Below are 21,443 nucleotides of genomic sequence, written 5' to 3' on the forward strand. Positions count from 1 at the left end.
TAAGATGGCTGGAAATGCTTTACGGGATGTAAAATTCCGCTTAAGGCAGCCTTGCCCAATCTTGAACCTGTGGACTTCAAATCCCAGAATTCCCCAGCCAGCATAGCATAGCTGGCTGGGGAATTCTGGGAGTTGGAGTCCACGGGTCTTAAAGTCTCCAAGCTTGGACACCCCCGGTGCGACAACACATCCTGTTGCAACTTTGAATGGTCATTAAACAGCCGGTCGTAAATCAAGGATTACCTGGTCGTATGAATTCACTTATTCAGCCATGATCAGTTTACTGGGGCCATTTTAATTGCACTTTAGGAGGTTTGAAGAGTATCTGAGATTCAGTGGGATAGATACGACCAATGAATAATTAAACAGAGGAGTAAATAAAGGAAAATTAAATGGGAAATGAGGTTTCAGGCAGCCCTTTTTCTCGCCTTAAATGTTTCCGAGCTGCCAATCCTTAATAAAAACTCCCCTTCCTATTTTTAAATAATTGTATTTCCTCCCCCTCCTTAACCGCAGCAGAGAGTGTTGTCTGAAGGGCTTGCACGGACCGTTCTCAGCTTACGACCACAATTTCTGTTGCTAAGTGAGACAGGAGTGAAGTGAGCTTTGCCCCATTGTACGACCTTTCCTGCCGTCGTTGTTAAGTGAATCGGGCTGTTGTTAATTGAGTCACATGGTTGTCAAGTGAATCCTGCTTGTCGGGAGGTCGCAGAAGGGGATCGTGTGACCCCCGGGACGCTTTGACCGTCGTAAATACGAGTCAGTTGCCGAGCGGCCGAATTTTAATTACGTGACTGTGTGTGCGTGCGCATGTGTGCGCTGCAATAGTTGTGTGGAAAACGGTGATAGGTCACTTTTTTCCAGCGCCGTTGTAACTTCAAACCGTCGCTAACGAACTGTCGAAAGCCGAGGACTCACAAAGTCTTTTGCCTTTGAATCGAACGTGTTAAATCAGAAGAGGTTATTTCTGCAAAGCTACCAGACGCCCTTGTTCCAAAAGGGCAACGCAGGCAGTCCTCAAGTTACAACAGTTCATTTACTGACCGTTCAAAGTTACAACGGCACTGAAAAAGGACCGTTTGTCACTTTTATGACCGTCGCGGCATCTCCCGTGCTCAGGGAATCAACAGACGCTTGGCAATTGATTCGTATATATGACGGTGGCAGTGTCCCTGGGGGCAGGGGTGCCACGTGATCCCCTTTTGCGACCTCTTTACAAGCCAAGTCCACGGGGGGGGGGGTTCGCTTAACGACCGTGTCACTAACTTATCCAGTGCAGTGTTTCGCTTAGCAACTGTGGCACAAACGGTTGTATTATGAGGCAAAATTCGCTTAACAAATGTTTCATCCAGCAATGAAAATGTTGGGCTCCGTTGTGGTGATATGTTAAGGGCTACTCCATACATTAATAACAAAATATAATAAGGGATCTTGAGACTCCTAGTGGACGATCCCTTCAATATGAGCCAGCAGTGTGCTGCAGCTGCCAAAAAAGCCAACACAGTGCTAGGCTGCATTAACAGAGGGATAGAATCAAGATCAAGTGAAGTACTAATACCACTTTACAATGCTTTGGTAAGGCCACACCTGGAATACTACATCCAGTTTTGGTCACCACGATGTAAAAAAGATGTTGAGACTCTAGAAAGGGTACAGAGAAGAGCAACAAAGGTGATTGGGGGACTGGAGGCTAAAACATATAGGGCACGGTTGCTGGAATTGGGGATGTGTAGTTTAACGAAGAGAAGGGTGAGGGGGGACAGGATAGCAGCCTTCCAGTATCTCAGGGGCTGCCCCAAAGAAGAGGGAGTCAAGCTATTCTCCAAAGGATAGGATAAGATAGGATAGGATAGAAATTAATAATAGAATAGAATAGAATAGAATATAGAATAGAATATAGAATATAGAAGAATGAAGAATAGACTAGACTAGAATAAAATAGAATAGGAGATGGAAGGGACCCTAGAGATCTTCTAGTCCAGCCCCCTGCTCAGGCAGGAGACACTATACCATTTCAAACAATTGGGTTTTTTTTGGGGGGGGGGAGTTCTACCTCTATACCGGAAGAAGTGGGAGGTCCCATTTGCAAACGCTGCCAGCTTCCAAATTTAAGGAGCCTTACCCCCCCCTCCCCGTCCCAGGTGCAGCCTGCTGACCCCCCCCACCCCCTACCCCAAATAGGCATAAACAAGCGAGGGTTCTTAAGGTATTTTATTGGTGATTCTGTACAGGTAAACACACCTGGCCCACGGGAGGTGCGTCTCCATCGCCTTTGCCCCGGATGTGTGGGGTGCCCGGAAGCCCCCTCCCCCTTTTTGTAATCGCTGTAGTAGCTTCACCTTAGCCCATCTGGCCCTCCCACCCCCCCTCGAAAAACGCAGGGCCCCCACTGGCTTCCCTGGGGAGGAATGGAAGAGAGAGCGGGCTGTTCCTCTCCTCCCCCACCATCCTCCCCCCTACCCTGGCAGAGGGGTCCCACCCCCCCCACCCCCAAGAGGTTAGCACCATGGAACAACAGGATAGTAACGACCTTGCAGGGGGCACCGGCAATTGGGGAGGGGGCCCCAGATGGGAAGAGAGGCGATCCTTAGCAGCCCACCTCCCAGGCTTTGGAGGAGGCGACGGGAGAAAAGGGGGTGCAGGGCTGCCCTCCCCCCACGCTGTGCCTCCCACCTCCCTCCCCACTGCTGGCCCTGGAGAGGCCACGCCCTGCCTGCTCTTGCCCCCCACCCCAAGGCCAGCCTGGGTACCCCACAAATGGCCCTGCACCTATTGGGGATCAGCTGGGGGGGGGGCAGCCAGGAAAGGAAGCCCCAGAAGGCGGGTGGAGACCTGATTGGCAGGCAGGGGGTGGGGTTAAGTGCACTTGGTGCAACTGGTGAAGAACTGGGGGTGTGCGGGACGGGTGGGGGAGACACGCTGCCATGGGGGGGGTCCCCCCAAACATCTTGGGGTGGCTTTTCGCCACTCCGTTTTTTGTGCTCGGCCAAGATAGAAGTTCTCGTTGGCTTCTAGGAAGGTCTTAATTGGGGGGGGTCAAAAAAGTCAAGATGGCGGCCAAGAGGGCACCGAGCCCCGCCCGCTTTTTAAAATGTGCTCGTCCCGAAATTAACAAGGCTTCTAGATCCACCCTTCGGGCTCTGTGCTCAGTTAAACCAGGATTAACTAACTATAATCTCCTGTTTCCTCTTTTTGTTTTTTTTTGGCCCTTTGCGTTTCCTGAATTCAAGACAGGCGGTCCTCAGCCGTTCATTTAGGGACCGTTCCAAGTTACGACGGTGCTGGAAAAAAGTGGCTTAGGACCACTTTTCACACAACTGTTGCAGCGTTTCCCCCCCGGTCACGTGACCAAAACTCAAGACGCTTGGCAACTGACCGGTATTTATGACGGTTTCAGCGTCCTGAAATCACGAGATCCCCTTTTGAGACCTTCTGACCAGCAAAGTCCACGGGGGAAGCCGGATTCACTTAACGACCGTGTGCCTACCTTAACCATTGCAGTGACTCACTTAACAATGGTGTCAAGGAAGGGGGCAACACAGGGCAAAACTCAATAACTGTCTTGCTTAACAACGGAAACTTTGGTCTCGATTGTGGTCATAAGTTGAGGACTAACTGTACAGGCCGGTTGGCAAGTGCCTAAACCTGGATCACGTGGCCAGGGGACACTGCAGTGGTCGTAAGTGGGAGGACAGGCTGTAAGTTATTTTTTTCCAGCACTGTCGTAATTTTAAACTACCTGTATAGGAATTCCTCAACTTATGACCGGTTAGGGTGAACTACTTACGAAGCAGTTCCGAAGTTCACAAGGCTGACCCCCCCCCCTCCTCAAGTGATCACAGGACCGTATGTCAGGCCCTTTGCAGCTTCCCAGTCACGTGACCCCATTTTAGGTAATTTTTGCCAAAAGTGGGCAAAAAATGGGGATCCTGCAACGGTCGTAAGTGTGAAAAAAAACCAGTCGTACGTCACTTTTTTCAGTGCTGCGGTAATGCCAAACGGTCACTAAACGAGCTGTTGCTAAGTCGAGAACCACCAGTAACAGGATTGAAAGGGACCCCAGAGGTCATCTAGTCCAACCCCTTGCTCAAGCAAGAAACCCAACATCTTCCCTTCCGGCAATTAGGTGTTAAGGCTGCAAATTTGCTCCCCACCCCCCCACCCCACTCCAAAACAGCTCCTCACGAGCGGCTTCCCGCCGTTCTCCAATTGCACCCAGGTTAAGAATTGGGGTCCCGAATTAGGGTTGCAAAAATCAAGCTGGCCACTAGAGGGCAGCCCCCGGACGAGAGGGTGTGTGCTTGCGCCCTCTGGTGGCCCTCTGGGCTTTTGCACCCTGAAGGGGGAGACTTGGCTGAGATGCTGCCCAACGGATAGAACTCAGAGCCTTGCAGCCCCCAACCCGGAAAAAGGAAGAGGGGGAGGGAGACCCCCCTCCCCTCTTTGCCACAATGGGCAACAGAGAGGAAAGCCGGACAGCGGCCGACGTCGGATTGATTAACCCCCCCCACACCCACCATCCAAAAAGGGTGAAATTAAGTGGCTCAGCTGTGAGAGGGGAAACGTGTCTGTACCCCCTGCCAGCCCCCCCTTCCCGGCTGTGCCCCCCACGCCCCGACCCACTCTGATCCTGGGGGTGCCCAGGTTTGTGCATGAGCAAGACCCAGAACGGGGGAAGGCACAGTCTGTTAGTGCTGGCTGGTGGCCCCCAGGGGCTGGCCGGAGCTGTGTGTGCGTGGCCCTCCCCAAGACCCCCTGGGTGAGGGGGGGGGCCCTATTGTTCGGTGAGGGAGAGGCGGAGGATCCGTTCCAGTTCTTCCTGCTCCTGGCGCGAACGCCGCTCGGCTTCTTCCTGCTCCTTGGCAGAGAGCTCCATGGCCAGACGCAGCTGCTCGGCGTACGTGGGCAGCCCGGGACCCTGGCCTGCTCTGGGGGGTGGCTGCTGGGAGACGGCGGGCCGCGGGGGTGGCATGTGCTGGGGTGTCCTGGGGAGGGCAAACAGAGGACAGATGTTGGCAGATGTTCATAATAATAATAATAATAATAATAATAATAATAATAATAATAAACCAGATGCAAGAATTGAAGAAAAAGAACTGGAAAAAATTACGAAATACCGCAACCTGGCCATTGAAACTGCGCAATTATGGATGAAACGTGTAACAGTGATACCCATTGTCCTTGGGGCACTGGGAACTAGGTCCAAAAACTTTGCAAAATACATCAAGAAGCTGCAGCTTCCTGCCATAACTCCAGCAAAGCTACAAAAAAACTGCGCTACTCGGAACATCTTCCATTTTAAGGAGACACCTGGTTGATACCTAGGATGCTGGCAGCAACCCGTGTCAATCATTAGCGCCAGTCAATTTTGAGTGTTCACTTGACTGAGTTTCATGTTTTATGAATAAAAGTTTTATTATTATTATTATTATTATTATTATTATTATTATTATTATTATTATTATTATTATTTGATACCTAGGATGCTGGCAGCAACCCGTGTCAACCATTAGTGCCAGTCAATTTGAGTGTTCAGTCGACTGAGATTCTAATAATAATAATAATAATAATAATAATAATAATAATAATAATAATAATAAATACCTGGTTGATACCTAGGATGCTGCCAGCAACCTGTGTCAATCATTAGTGGCAGTCAATTTGAGTGTTCAGTTGACTGAGTTTCATGTTTTATGAATAAAAGTTTTATAACAACAACAACAACATTGGAAAATCTGCAAGGAATATCATTTGCCTGCAAGCGAGAGCTGGTGGGATCATAAAACAGAGAAAGTCATAGAAAAGGATAAAGTTAAACTGCTCTGGGACTTCAGAATTCAAACAGACATGCACCTGCACAACATAACACCCCGGACTTGACAACTGTCGATTAAGAAAGACAAAAAAGTCTGGATAGTGGACGTGGCAGTGCCTGGAGACAGCAGAATAGACGAGAAAGAGCCAGAGAAGATAACAAAATACAAAGACCTACAAATAGAAATAGAAAGAGTGTGGCAAAGGCAAGCAAGGGTGGCACCAATAGTCATAGGCGCCTTGGGTGCAACCCCAAAACAACGGGAGCACCACTTGGACACCGTCATCGGCATTGACAAATTCGCCATTAGTCAATTGCAAAAGGCGGCCTTACTAGGAACTGCTTGCATCCTGTGACGATATCTGTAATACCATCAAACATCCACATCTGCCTATCCCAGGTCCTTGGGAAGGACTTGACAGGTAGACAAAAATGCCAAATCCAGTCTGGACATCTGGCTGACTGTGCGATGATATAATAATAATAATAATAATAATAATAATAATAATAATAATAATAATAATAATAATAATAATAATAATAATAATAATAAGAAGAAGAAGAAGAAGAAGAAGAAGAAGAAGAAGAAGAAGAAGAAGAAGAAGTAGTAGTAGTAGTAGTAGTAGTAGTAGTTGGAAGGGACCCTGGAGGTCATCTAGTCCAACCCCCTGCTCAGGCAGGAAATGAGGAAGTAAAATTGACATATCCGGAAGAGGAAGTGAGACTGGCAGAGAAACTCACCTGCAGACTCTGCGCCCTTCCTGGGACACTGGCAGAGTACCTGGTTTGCTGTTGGTCAAAGCTTCCCAAATTGTCACCTGTGGGAAGAGAACAGATATTTTTGACCCCCCTCAAACACCGTCACTTGGATACTTAAGAGATTGATTCAGATGGGACACCAGCCTATGGTTTACTTTCTTGGGACTTCACATCACATGATCCTTCCTAAATCACAGTTTACTGGCATAAGCCACATTCAAGCCATGATTAAACAAACTGGCCATTGTCATGTAATAATATGGACACCAGAAAAGCAGTGTTTCTCCCCTTGGGCAACTTTAAGATGGGGGGGGGGAACATCAACTCCCAGAATTCCCCAGCCAGCTGGTCAACCAGCTTAAAGCATGACTGTGGAATTCTGGGAGTTGAAGTCCAACCAGCTTAAAGCATACTGATTGTGGAATTCTGGGAGTTGAAGTCCATAAGTCTTAAAAAAATGCTATTATGGAATTCTGAAAGTCCAACCAGCTTAAAGCATGCCGGTTAGAGAATTCTGGGAATTGAAGTCCATAAGTCTTAAAAAAATACCGATTGTGGGATTCTGGGAGTTGACGTCCAGATGTCTTAAAGTGACCAAGGTTGATTTATCTATTTATTTAGCATATGGCAGACCAAGTTTGAGAAACGCTACATTAAAGTGATCAATTAAAACACAACATGCTGAAAACCTTACAAAAATTCAGGAGACCTTATGGAAATCAGATCCCTTTTCAGTACAAAATAAGGATTTAATTTTTTAGCAGCCACTACAGAAGGGGTCACGATACCCACAGTTTCTCTGTTGGCAATTCCCACCTTAAAGGGCTATTTGGCAGAAGCCACAATGAGGTCACTGGGCAAATGTTGTCATGACACCTGGATCATCCTTTAACCCCCCCCCCCCCGGAAGAACCCCATGTAGGGAAGAGCGGGTGAGAAGCAATCATGGTGACAAGCATGGAAGGGCAAACTTCGGTTTAAGCTTGTCCATGAGAGCGTCTTAGTGCTGGACCCAGACCGGATCCAGCTCAGATCAGATCCCTTGAGTGGTCTTCCAACACAGATTCACAGTCTTTTCCATCCCTGGCTTTGGGATCTGTGTCACTAGCAGGGACAAACCAGGTTTTGGGGGGAGGGGGCTGTCAATCTGTGGAGTTCAATAAAGGATATTGGTGAGTGAAACTGACCGGCTGACACGACAGCCCGAAACAGCCCAAAGCACCATGCAGCGCCTGCCGCGAGAAACAGCAACGGCACAATGCGCGGCAAGCGGCCTCAGAAGAAGTCGAGCAGCGGTGTGACAGGTGTCGGGGTGTGGAAGACCTGACTGTGGTGGTCCTACCGGTAAGGGAAGCGGGTGCGGTACGCGTGGGACAGCTTCACCCCCCCACACACACACAGCCCTGCCCTCGCTTGATTTTTAGGGGTGCACCTCGCCCCAAAACTAGGGCTTACGTTTTGGACTATGGCTTTTATACTAAAAACAATAATAAAGTTGGAAGGGACCTCGGAGGCCATCTAGTCCAGCCCCCTCCTCAGGCAGGGAACCCTATATCATTTCAGACAAATGGCCCACCCCCCAAAAATCAAGCTAGGGCTTACTATCGGGCTGAGTCTAACTTTGGTAAAACTTACACCTTTCTCAAGAATGGAGACGGGGATCATTTCAATGTAGAGGTCTAAGTTGCAGTAGGTTTGACAGCTACAATCTTGACCTCTTGGGCCAGCCCCTGGATGCCCAGCTTCTGGTCCCTCCAGACCCCCCCCCATCTCACGAAGCCGGTGGTCCCCTACCTGGTCATATTCGCTGCCCGCCTCTAGCAAGCTCTGTTGGATGGCGAACTGCAACAGGTCGTCCTCATCTTCCCGCAACGGCTCCGGGTGTCTCCCGACGATGCTGTAACTTTGGGGGGCTTCGAAGAGGGAGGGGTCCACTTCAAAGCAGCGGCAGGAGCCTGCAGGAATGGGGGGGTCCAGCCACCATCAGAGGGACGCAGCAGCCCCCTCTGACAAACGAGCCGGGTGCCAGGCGGGAGGCACGAATACCAGGGGTCCTCAACTTACGAATCGTTCGGTTCGTGGCTGTCTGAAATCACTCAGAATCCTCGCCCTTACGCCCGTTTAACATTTTTGCGGTGGCGCTGAGAAACGTGACATACGGCCATTTTTCACACAACGCGTTGGAGCCTCCCCGCGGTCACAGGATCAAAATTTGGGCAGGAGGGTCACAGGGCCCTGGGGGGGGTGTCACGGCCCTCCCCTTTTGCGACCTTCCCCCCAGCTGGCTTCCAACGAGAGGGGATTCGCTTAACGACCGCACGATTCCCTTAAAACAACGGCAACCTTTCCTTTCACAACCGTGGCAAAGAGGTCGCAAAAACGGGCGCAACCCACTTAAACAAACGCCTCGCTTAAGCAACAGAAACCTCGGTCCCAATTGCGAGTCGTAAGTCGAGGACTAACCACACCTCGGCCTCTTCCTTTCTTTGCAGATCAACATGACGTTGCCAATTTTACAGGAGTTTAGTACGTGATAAGCCGGCCCAAATGGGCCTCTAATTCCACACATGCGTGCACAAAGAGAATAACCAACCAACTTGCGGGGAGAAACTGTGTTTTGATCAGGGATGGGAGGCCACTAGGAGAGCCCCAGGAGGTAAGACGGGCTAGGAACTTGGAACTCTCTCCACTTAATGCACTTCCCAAGGAACTGAGCACTTTTCTTTTTCATTATAACCTCTCTCAAATCGCTACCAACTCCCAGGGATGCCCACTCTCAAGGCCTCTGAAAACATGAATCAATATTTATTTTCCAATTTTGGAAACAGAAAGACTAAAAACATCTGGATGTGATCTCAGTGCGAAACTGGCTCTGCCCAGGGCTGCATTTTGGGGCAAATGGGTGGAGGGGGGGCCCTGAACCCCGCCTGCATGATTGAAAAAATAAAAATAAAAATAAATGATCCAGAATGTTCTCCAAGATGGCTCCACCCCACCTGGTGGGTAAGCCCAGAAATATTAGTGTGTGTGTGTGTGTGTGTGTGTGTGTGTGTGTAAAAAACCTTCAGAGGTGCCACCCCCTTTTTAGACACCCGTGCAACCCACAAGTTGCAGGTAGTTCTCGACTTATGACAGTTCGTTTAAGTGACCGTTCGAAATTACCACGGCACCGAGAAAAGCGACTTCATGACCCTTTTTTCCACACTTACAACCGTTGCAGACTCCCCATGGTCACGTGATCAAAATCCAGGCACTTGGCAGCTGACTCGCATTTATGACGGCTGCAGAGTCCCCTTTTGCGACGTTCCGGCAAGCCAAGTCAATGGGGAAGCCAGATTCACTTAACAACCGTGATGCTAACTTGACAGCTGCAGCGATTCTCTTAACGACGGTGGCAAAGAGAGGTCGTAAGAATGGGACTAAAACTCACTTAATAGCCATCTCGCTTAGCGACGGAAATTTTGGGCTCAACTGTGGTCGTACGTCGAGGAATAACCTGTACTAACTTAACAACTGCAGGGATTCAGTTAAGAACTGTGGCAAGAGGGTTTGTAAAAACGGGACAAAACTCAACTTAATAGCCATCTCACTTAGCGACGGAAATTTTGGGCTCAACCGTGGTCATAAGTCGAGGAATAACCTGTACTAACTTAACAACTGCAGGGGTTCAGTTAAGAACTGTGGCAAGAGGGGTCGTAAGAATGGGACAAAACTCAACTTAATAGCTGTCTCACCTAGCAATGGAAATTTTGGGCTCAACCGTGGTCGTAAGTCGAGGAATAACCTGTACTAACTTGACAACTGCAGGGGCTCAGGTTTTTTTTTTTTGGTCATAAGTCGAGGAATAACCTGTACTAACTTAACAACTGCAGGGGTTCAGTTAAGAACTGCGGCAAGAGGGGTCGTAAAAACGGGACAAAACTCAACTTAATAGCTGTCTCACTTAGCGATGGGAAATTTTGGGCTCAGTCGTGGTCGTAAGTCGAGGACTACCTGTTGCAGGTGCCGTTTGGACAGTGAGACAGACAGCACACGAGTTGAATCAATAAATCAAATGCTCGTGACGCCATCTTGACTTGCTTGACAGACCCCTCCGAAACCCCCCCGCCTGGCTTTGCGGGGCGCCTCCTGCCCCCCCACACTATCACCCCAGCCCATGTGCCCCTCCCCTCCCCTTCTCGCCCCCCCCCACTTACCAAGGGAGCTGGAGCTGCTGATGCTGGACCGGTCACTCCCGGGCGAGGGGGCATCGCTGCCGGGGCTGCCGGTACTGCGGAGGGAGACCACCGGCTCGTCGCAGCCGTTCAAGTTGCCAAAGGTGATGCGGGCGTTGAGGATGTGGAAGATGGGGATTTCTGCAGGCGAGAGGGAAGGAAGCGCAGGGCGGGGTTGTGTTTGTGTAGGTGCGTCTCAGCAGGGCGGCCCTGCTGCCTCCGTCAGCGCCAGGTGAGAGGCAGGCCTCTTTTGCAGAAGGAAGACCCCCCCACACGTGTGGTCTCCTTCACCGGCCTCTGGTCTGGGTCTTGCACTACAACTCCCATCTTCCACCATCGCTGTAAAGCAGAACAGCTCTCGCTCTCTCTCCCCCTCCCCCCCAACACACCGACACCAACATACAATGGGGTTTGCACTGGTTCAGCCATCTTCAGAAAAACCCACCAAAGATTTAACCCACTGCATTCGGCCTAGTGTTCCTCAACGTCAGCAACTTTAAGAAGGGTGGACTACCACTCCCAGAATTCCCCAGCCAGCATTCTTGACGGTGGGCGGACTTCCACTCCCAGAATTCCCCAGCCAGCCATGCTTCGAGAGGGGTTAACTTCCACTCCCAGAATTCCCCAGCCGGCATGCTTTAAGAGGGGAGGACTTCATCTCCCAGAATTCCCCAGCCGGCCTGCTTTTAGATGGAATGACTTCAATTCCCAGAATTCCCCAGCCAGCCTGCTTTAAGAGGGGTGGACTTCAAGTCCCAGAATTCACCTACAGGAGAGTACTGTAAGCTGTTCGCAAAGCACAACCGGATTCTTGCACAATCTCATTGCTTTGGGTATGTTGAAGAGCAAAGAGATTGCAGTACTCTCTTCAAATCCCTTTCTCTCCAATCTCTCTGCTCTGTGAGAGACGCAGGAGAGAAGCATGCGGTTCCCATAGGCAATGTGTCTTCTGGCCTGACCCCTTTCCTTGCATTGACCCTCACCAATCTTGACTGGAAAGCCAGGCGGCAGGCGCAACGTGATAAAATCCCGGAGTTTGGCAAAGAGGGCGTTGCTGACCGCCATGAGGTCAATGATGGGGGCCACTTGCTCGGCCAGGGACAAAGGGTGGTCTTCACACAGCCACAACTTGGCTTTGAACCTGTGGGAGGAAGGGGAGGACACAGGGAGGAAAGGTTTCCCCTCCCCCCCGCTTGTTTCCCCCCCCCTTCAAAAACAGTCCAACAGCCCCCCGGCTCTGCTCTCACTTTTGTGTCTTGGTGGTGAGTTCGATGGGTCGCCCCATATCCCGGGTCCCCAGCTCAAAATTGGGGTTGAAGTATTCCTCGGGCGTGATGGCCGTGGGGTTGGCGTGGCTCAGGGTCTGCGTGATGAGAGCCTGCAGAAGGTCAGAGGGGAAAAAACGGGGGTGACAGGCGGGTCCCACCACTGTGGAAGCACCTTCCAGGAGAAACACTTTGGGGAAACTGAGGCTAATAGGCTGCTTTCCCAAGAATCATAGAATCCACATTAGAAAGCTCCTAAGAGATCATCCCCCCTTCATGGATTACTGCCTTGTCGTGGCGAAGGGGCTTGCGTAATTCAATGAAGCTATGAGCTATGCCGTGCAGGGCCACCCAAGACGGACAGGTCATAGCTGAGAGTTCTGACAAAACGTGATCCACTGGAGAAGGAAATGGCAACCCACTCCAGTATCTCTGCCATGAAAACCCTATGGACAGTACCAAAAGGCAAAACGATATGACGCTGGAAGATGAGCCCCTCAGGTCGGAAGGCGTCCAATATGCTACTGGGGAAGAGCAGAGGGCTAGTACTAGTAGCGCCAGAAAGAATGAAGCGACTGGGCCAAAGCCGAAAGGACGCTCAGCTGTGGATGTGTCTGGTGGTGAAAGGAAAGTCCGATGCTGTAAAGATTTTTTCTCCATAGGAACCTGGAATGTAAGATCCATGAATCAAGGCAAGCTGGACGTGGTCAAACAAGAGATGACAAGACTGAACATCGACATCTTAGGTATCAGCGAACTAAAATGGACAGGAATGGGTGAATTTAATTCAGATGACCATCAGGTATACTACTGCGGGCAAGAATCCCTCAGAAGAAATGGAGTAGCCTTCATAGTCAATAAAAAAGTAGGAAAAGCAATACTGGGATACAATCCTCAAAATGACAGAATGATCTCAGTTCGAATCCAAGGCAAACCATTCAATATCACAGTAGTCCAAGTCTATGCCCCAACCACCGGTGCTGAAGAGGATGAAATTGACCGGTTCTATGAAGCCCTACAGCACCTTATAGAACTAACACCAAAAAATGATGTCCTTATCATCATGGGGGATTGGAATGCTAAAGTAGGAAGCCAAAAGATAACCGGAATAACAGGCAAGTTTGGCCTTGGAGTGCAAAATGAAGCAGGGCACAGGCTGATAGAATTTTGTCAAGAGAATACGATGGTCATAGCAAACACTCTTTTCCAACAACCCAAGAGACGGCTCTACACATGGACATCACCAGACGGTCAACACAGAAATCAGATTGACTATATGCTCTGCAGCCAAAGATGGAGAAGCTCTATACAGTCAATAAAAACAAGACCAGGAGCTGACTGTGGCTCAGACCATGAGCTTCTTGTTGCAAAGTTTAGGCTTAAACTGAAGAAAGTAGGGAAAAGCACCAGGCCAGTCAGGTATGAATTAAATCATATCCCCGTTGAATATACAGTAGAGGTGACAAATAGATTTAAGGAATTAGATCTGATAGACAGAGTGCCTGAAGAACTATGGACAGAGGTTCGCAACATTGTACAAGAGGTAGCAACCAAAACCATCCCAAAGAAAAAGAAATGCAAGAAAGCAAAATGGCTGTCTGAGGAAGCTTTGCAAATAGCTGAGGAAAGGAGGGAAGCAAAAGGCAAGGGAGAAAAAGAAAGATACACCCAATTGAATGCAGAATTCCAGAGAATAGCTAGAAGAGATAAGAATGCCTTCTTAAATGAACAGTGCAAAAAAATAGAAGAAAACAATAGAATAGGGAGGACCAGAGATCTTTTCAAGAAAATTGGAGAGATGAAGGGAACGTTCAATGCAAAAATGGGCATGATAAAGGACCAAAATGGCAGGGACCTAACAGAGGCAGAAGAGATTAAGAAGAGATGGCAAAATTACACAGAAGAACTATACAAGAATGAGCTTAACGTCCCTGATAATCACAATGAGGTGGTCACTGACCTCGAGCCAGACATCCTAGAATGTGAAGTGAAGTGGGCCTTAGAAAAGCTGAGCAACAACAAAGCTAGTGGAGGTGACAGTATTCCAGCTGAGCTATTCAAAATCTTAAAAGACGATGCAGTAAAAGTGCTACACTCAATTTGCCAGCAAATTTGGAAAACTCAACAGTGGCCACAGGATTGGAAAAGATCAGTTTACATTCCAATTCCAAAGAAAGGCAGTGCCAAAGAATGTTCAAACTATCGCACCATTGCACTCATTTCTCATGCTAGTAAAGTTATGCTTAAAATCCTACAAGCTAGACTCCAGCAGTATGTGGATCGAGAACTACCAGAAGTACAGGCAGGATTTCGAAGAGGCAGAGGAACTAGAGATCAAATAGCCAACATACGCTGGATCATGGAGAAAGCTAGAGAGTTCCAGAAAAACATCTACTTCTGCTTCATTGACTATGCTAAAGCCTTTGATTGTGTGGATCACAACAAACTGTGGCAAGTTCTTAAAGAGATGGGAGTACCAGAACATCTTATTTGTCTCTTGAGAAACCTATATGCAGGCCAAGAAGCAACAGTGAGAACTGGACACGGAACCACTGATTGGTTCCAAATTGGGAAAGGTGTCCGGCAAGGCTGTATACTGTCGCCTTGCCTATTTAACTTATATGCAGAGCACATCATGAGAAAGGCAGGGCTAGATGAATCAAAAGTTGGAATTAAGATTGCTGGAAGAAATATCAACAACCTAAGATATGCAGATGATACCACTCTAATGGCAGAAAGTGAAGAGGAACTGAAGAGTCTCTTGTTGCGAGTGAAGAAGGAGAGTGCAAAAGTTGGGTTGAAACTAAACATTAAGAAAACCAAGATCATGGCATCCGGCCCTCTCAATTCCTGGCAAATAGATGGGGAAGAAATGGAGGTAGTGACAGATTTTATTTTCCTGGGCTCCAAGATCACTGCAGATGGGGACTGTAGTCAAGAAATTAAAAGACGCTTGCTCCTCGGGAGGAAAGCCATGGCAAATCTAGACAGCACACTAAAAAGCAGAGACATCACCCTGTCAACAAAAGTGCGTATAGTCAAGGCTATGGTCTTCCCAGTTGCAATGTATGGCAGTGAAAGTTGGACCATAAGAAAGGCTGAGCGCAAAAGAATTGAGGCCTTTGAACTATGGTGCTGGAGAAGACTCCTGCGAGTCCCTTGGACTGCAAGGCGATCAAACCGGTCAGTCCTAGAAGAGATCAACCCTGACTGCTCTTTAGAAGGCCAGATCCTGAAGCTAAAACTCAAATACTTTGGCCACCTAATGAGGAGGAAGGACTCGCTGGAGAAGAGCCTAATGCTGGGAAAGATTGAGGGCAATAGAAGAAGGGGACGACAGAGAATGAGGTGGCTGGATGGAGTCACTGAAGCAGTAGGCGTGAGCCTAAATGGACTCCAGAAGATGGTAGAGGACAGGAAAGCCTGGAGGAACATTGTCCATAGGGTCGCGATGGGTCGGACACGACTTCGCAACTAACAACAACAAAGAGATCATCCAATCTAGGGGTCCCCAACCTGTGAGCCGTGGCCCACTAATGGGCCGTGGAGCGCTGGCCAGCGGGGCCGTGGAGCAGGCTGGCCAGTGCGCGCACCTGTGTACACGTGCTCACCCCCTCTGCTGCTAAGCAAACGGGGCGCTGCGCAGCGAAAACAGGGCTGAAAAAACGGGGCTCCGCAGGGCGAAAATGGGGCTGAAAAGGGGCACCGCACAGCGAACAGGGCAGTGCTAGCGCTTATGCGGCAAAAACGGGGTGGTGCTAGCGAGTGTCACGTGGGCGCTAGCACTGCCCCGTTTGCATCACGCATCCTCGCGACCCTGTTTGTGTGTGCGCAAGCTTGTGTGTGTAAAATGCTTGCCTCTCCCTTTCCCTCCGGTCCACCAACCTAAAGTTTGGAGACCTCTGATCTAGTCCACCCTCTCCTTGCTACGGGATTCACTGCAGGTAATCCTCGACTTACGACTAGCGGTGGGATTCAAATATGTGAACAACCGGTTCTCTGCATGGATGCCACCTCCGGAAGTCCATTCTGGGCCTGGGCAACAAAAAATTAGCTACCGGTTCTGCCGAAGTAGTGCGAACCGGCTGAATCCCACCACTGCTTACGACCATCGTCGAGCTTAAAATTTTCATTGCTAAGTAAGGCAGCTGTGAAGTGAGTTTTGCTCCATTTTACGACCTTCCTTGCAATGGCTGTTAAGCGAATCACTGCGGTCGTTAACTGAATCATGCGGTTGTTAAGCGAATCTGGCTTCCCCCATTGACTTTGCTTGTTGGAAGCCCACTGGGAAGGTCACAAGGGGGGTCACGTGACCCCAGGAAGATGCAACCGCCGTAAATACTCAACTTACAACAGTTCATTTAGCGGCCGTTTGAAGCTACCACGAGGCTGAAAAAAGGGATTTCGGACCGTTTTTCACACTTATGACCGTTGCATCTCATGCGATTTATATTCGGATGCTTGGCAGCTGACTCACATTTATGACTGTCACAGTGACCCTGGGGAGGGTATCACGCGATCCTCTTTTGCGACCTTCTAATAAGCAAAGTCAATGGGGGAAGCCTGATTCGCTTAACGACCGTGTGACTAACTTAAGAACTGCAGTGATTCACTTAACAGAGGTGGGAAGAAAAGTCATAAAATGGGGCAAGAGTCCCTTAATTAATGTCTCACTTAGCAAAATTAATTGCGGGCTCATACACGCCAGTGCCTAATTCTTGATCATGTGACCAGGACACACTGCAATGGTCACAAGTGGTGAGGACAGGTTAAGTTACTTTTTTTCAGCAACGTTGTAATTTGAAACGGCAGTTAAACACACAGCCATAAGTGAACAACTACTTCTATTAGCAAGTGTGAGAGGGATCTCGCAGTCCGAGTGGACGATCCCTTATATATGAGCCAGCCGTGTGCTGCAGCTGCCAAAAAAGCCAACACAGTTCTAGGCTGCATTAACAGAGGGAGAGAATCAAGATCACGTGAAGTGTTAATACCACTTTACAAGGCCTTGGTAAGGCCACGCTTGGAATACGGCATCCAGTTTTGGTCACCACGACGTAAAACAGATGTTGAGACTCTAGAAAGAGCGCAGAGAAGAGCAGCAAAGATGATCGGGGGACTGGAGGCTAAAACATACAAGGAACGGATGCTGGAATTGGGTCTGTCTAGTTTAATGAAGAGAAGGATGAGGGGGGACATGATAGCAGCCTTCCAGTATCTCAGGGGCTGCCCCAAAGAAGAGGGAGTCAAGCTATTCCCCAAAGCACCTGAAGGCAGGACAAGAAACAACGGATGGAAACTAGTCAAGGAGAGAAGCAACCTGGAACTAAGGAGAAACTTCCTGATGGAACAATTAACCATTGGAACTCCTTGCCTCTAGAAGCTGTGGATGCTCCTACACTGGAAGTTTTTAAGAAGAGACTGGACAGACACTTGTCTGAAATGGTATAGGGTTTCCTGCTAGAGTAGCGGGTTGGACTAGAAGACCTCCAAGGTCCCTTCCATCATCATCATCATCATCATCATCATCATCATCATCATTATTATTTTCAAACTACAAGCAAGAAGCAGAACGTGGGTGACCCCTGCCTCCCCACCCCGAAAAATATCTGAATGGTTGTTTTCCCACGTTCCAGGACCCTCACATGCACTATTCTTCCAGTTACTCACCCCGTTGTTGGGACCCACGTGTTGTTCGGCAATGCCCAGAAACGACTGCAATGGGGTTTTACCACCTGCAAGAGATGAAAGCGGTTAAAAAGGGGTGTAATTTGGAACAGGTTCGATTTGGAATTTGTGGAGGGACGATCCAGTGTTTGATCGCCAGGATGTCAAAAAGATGTTGAGACTCTGGAAAGAGTGCAGAGAAGAGCAACGAAGATGACTAGGAGGATGGAGGCTAAAACATATAAGGAACGGTTGCTGGAATTGGGTATGTGTAGTTTAATGAAGAGAAGGGTGAGGGGTGACATGATAGCAGCTTTCCAATATTTGGGGCGCTGTCACCAAGAAGAGGGGGGGGTCAACCTATTCCCCAAAAAATCTGAAGGCCGGACAAGGAATGACAGATGGAAACTTATCAAAGGAGAGAAGCAACCTGGAATTAAGGAAAAACTTCCTAACAGTGGGGACAATTAACCAGTGGTACTCCTTGCCTCTAGAGTCTAGACGTTGTGGGTGCTCCATCACTGGAGGTTTTTAAGAAGAGACAGGACAGTCACTTGTCTGAAATGGTATAGGGTCTCCTGCTTGAGCAAAAAGATGAACTAGATGACCTCCAAGGTCCCTTCCAACTCTTCTATTCTATTCTATTCTATTCTATTCTATTCTATTCTATTCTATTCTATTCTATTCTATTCTATTCTATTCTATTCTATTCTATTCTATTCTATTCAATTCTATTCTATTCTGTTCTGTTCTATTCTATTCTATTCTATTTTAATTCTGTTCTATTCTATTCTATTCAATTCTATTCTATTTTAATTCTATTCTATTCTATTCTATTATTCTAACCAAGGAGAGAAGCAATCTGGAATTAAGGAGAAACTTCCTAACAATGGAGACAAGTAATCAGTGGTACTCCTTGCCTCCAGAAGCAGTGAATGCTCCAACACTGGAGGTTTTCAAGAGGTGACTGGACAATCCTTTGTCTGAAATGGTACAGGGTTTCCTGCCTGAGCAGGGGGTTGGACTAGATGACCTCCAAGGTCCCTTCCAACTTTATTATTATTATTATTAACAACCTGCCTCCAGAAGCTGTGAAGGCTCCAACACTGGAAGTTTTCAAGAAGAGACTGGACAGCCATTTGTCTGAAGTGGTATAGGGTTTCTTGCCTGAGCAGCGGGTTGGACTAGATGACCTCCAAGGTCCCTTCCAACTCTTGTTATTCTAATTCTAATGAACATGAATTAGAGATGAAATATAATATAAAGTTGTGCCATATCTGGGGCACAGCACAAAGTTGGCAGACAGGGGTAGGGATTTTTGCTTTTTTTTGTTTTTAATTAGGGTTATTTCTAATGAGACACATGTCCAAACAATCCAGGGAAACAGGGTGAGCAGAAAGAATATGAGAAAGCAAAATGAATTACAGAGAATCCTTCACTTACAGCGGTTTGTTGAGCAACCGATCAAAGTTACAACCGCACTGAAAAAATAGTCATCTTTGGCCATTTTTCACACTTATGACCATCTCAGCATCCCCCGGATCAAAATTTGTACACTTGGCAACCGACTCGTATTTATGACGATTGCCGTGTCCCGGTGTGTGTGTGTGTGTGTGTGTGTGTGTGTGTGTGTGTGTGTGTGTGTGTGTGTGTGTGTGTGTGACGTGATCCCCTTCTGCGCCACCTTCCAACAGGCAAAGTCGAGGGGGAAAGCCAGATTCACTTTACAACCGTCTTACTCATTTAATGACGGTGGCAAGGTTGGTCGTAAAATGGGGCGAAACTCACTTAACAAATGTCTAGTTTAGCAATGGAAATTTCGGGCTCCCTTGTGGTCGTAAGTCGAGGACTTTACCTGCGAAACCTTTTAAGGAGGCAGCAATAATGACACCCGTGTTAAAAACAGGAGGAGCGATTGCAGACCGAAATTGCAGCACAATTCAGCAAGGAAAAAAAAATAATAATCCAGATTTTTGGCTGAAAGCAAAGCGATCCTCACCTTTGGTTTTTCCTTTGTGCTGCTCCGAAAGGTGTTCGGTCCGCGTCCGGGTGATGAGTTCCACGTTGGAAGCCCCATAAACCTGTCGACCAAGGAACACACGGTATGTTTCTGCCCCTTCCTGCCCCTCTTCCCATCAACATGTCAAGCTTCTAGTCCTCAGTATCAGAAATCTCACCTTGGCTTCGTACCCATTCACCACCTCGGTCTTTTCGCTCCTCCAGCCTAAAATACCCGTCTTGTTCCTGAGAGAGAGAGAAAGAAGGAATCATTGGGAGAATTATAGGTAGTCCTCGCCTTACGACGACCATGGTGGCCAGAATTTATGTTGCTAAGTGAGACATTGACAAAGTGGGTTTTGGCTCGTTTTACGACTTTTCTTGCTGCAGTTGTTCAATTAGTAACGCGGTTGTTAAGTGAATCTGGCTTCCCCATTGACTCTGCCCGTCAGAAGGCCGCAAAAGGGGATCACGTGACCCCAAGGACGCGACGACCGTCGTAAGTACGAGTCAGTCGCCGAGCGTCTGAATTTGGATCCCGTGACCGTAGGGATGCTGCAACGGTCGTAAGTGTGGAAAATGGTCATAGGTCCCTTTTTCCCCCCCAATGCCATTGTAACTTCAAATGGTCACTAAACAGGCTGTTGTAAGTCAAGGACTCCCTGTAATTTAGTTATTTTTTTATCCAAATGTGTTATAAGTCATTCTCGGCTTATAACCATAATACAGTCATAACTCAGTTGTAAAGCAGCCGTCACGCTCATGAAATGAATCAAGGGTTTGCTGTGACTGCCATTTTCCCCCGAACCCCAAAATAACTGCTAGTTACAAAGCAAGGTCATGTGACAGGAGGAAGAGGAGGAGGAGGAGGAAGACTGTGGGGTTCTTGGTGCTTTCTGAGCTGGGTGGTTTTCTTGCAGACCTTTCATGACACAACTAGGGAACATCATCAATGCTAGACGGGAGGAGGAGGAGGAGGAGGAGGAGGAGGAGGAGGAGGAGGAGGAGGAGGAGGAGGAGGAGGTGGTGGTGGAGGAGGAGGAGGAGGAGGAGGAGGAGGTGGTGGAGGAGGAAGAGGAGGACTGTGGGGTCCTTGCTGCTCTCTGAGCTGGGTGGTTTCCTTGCAGACCTTTCATGACACAACTAGGGAACATCATCAATGCTAGAAGGCAGGGGGAGGGGGAGGGGGAGGAGGAGGAGGAGGTGGTGGTGGAGGAGGAGGAGGAGGAGGAGGAGGAGGTGGTGGTGGAGGAGGAGGAAGAGGAGGACTGTGGGGTCCTTGCTGCTCTCTAAGCTGGGTGGTTTCCTTGCAGACCTTTCATGACACAACTAGGGAACATCATCAATGCTAGACGGGAGGAGGAGGAGGAGGAGGAGGAGGAGGAGGGTTGGAGAGAGGAGGAGGGAAAAGGATGACGACTGTGGGGTCCTTGGTGCTCTCTGAGTCTGGGTTGTTTTCTTGAAGACGTTTCATGACCCAACTAGGGAACATCATCAGTGCTAGAAGGCAGGGGGAGGGGGAGGGGGAGGAAGACTACTGTGGGGTCCTTGGGGCTCTCTGAGTCTGAGTGGTTTCCTTGCAGACATCATCCGTTTAATAACCAGGTTACGTGTCCCTCTGTGAAGCTCAAGTCAGTCAGCAAAGCCAGGTCTTCTAACACTTCAGCCCAGGAAAGTTGGGGGGGCTGCCAAACGTGTATGAATTGCACCCCCGCCCTCTTGATT

At 48.7% G+C, this 21,443-nt stretch overlaps 1 protein-coding gene across 1 annotated transcript in view; it reads right to left on the minus strand.

Annotated features, from left to right (window-relative positions):
• Window positions 1–4,624: 4,624 nt before the first annotated feature.
• The window catches only part of ANKRD13B (ankyrin repeat domain 13B), a 36,019-nt gene continuing 19,200 nt past the window's right edge, over window positions 4,625–21,443 (minus strand). The window contains exons 7-15 of the mRNA XM_081338018.1: window positions 19,898–19,964; window positions 19,720–19,801; window positions 17,724–17,788; window positions 12,036–12,166; window positions 11,772–11,929; window positions 10,771–10,929; window positions 8,369–8,529; window positions 6,557–6,633; window positions 4,625–4,985 (exon numbers count right to left, since the gene is read on the minus strand). Of these exons, the coding sequence (XP_081194144.1) occupies window positions 4,775–4,985; window positions 6,557–6,633; window positions 8,369–8,529; window positions 10,771–10,929; window positions 11,772–11,929; window positions 12,036–12,166; window positions 17,724–17,788; window positions 19,720–19,801; window positions 19,898–19,964 (1,111 nt within the window). The 3' untranslated portion in view covers window positions 4,625–4,774. The remainder of the gene's footprint in view (window positions 4,986–6,556; window positions 6,634–8,368; window positions 8,530–10,770; window positions 10,930–11,771; window positions 11,930–12,035; window positions 12,167–17,723; window positions 17,789–19,719; window positions 19,802–19,897; window positions 19,965–21,443) is intronic.

This window comes from Vipera berus (genome assembly GCF_964194415.1).
Source record: "Vipera berus genome assembly, chromosome: 1".
NCBI lineage: Eukaryota > Metazoa > Chordata > Lepidosauria > Squamata > Viperidae > Vipera > Vipera berus.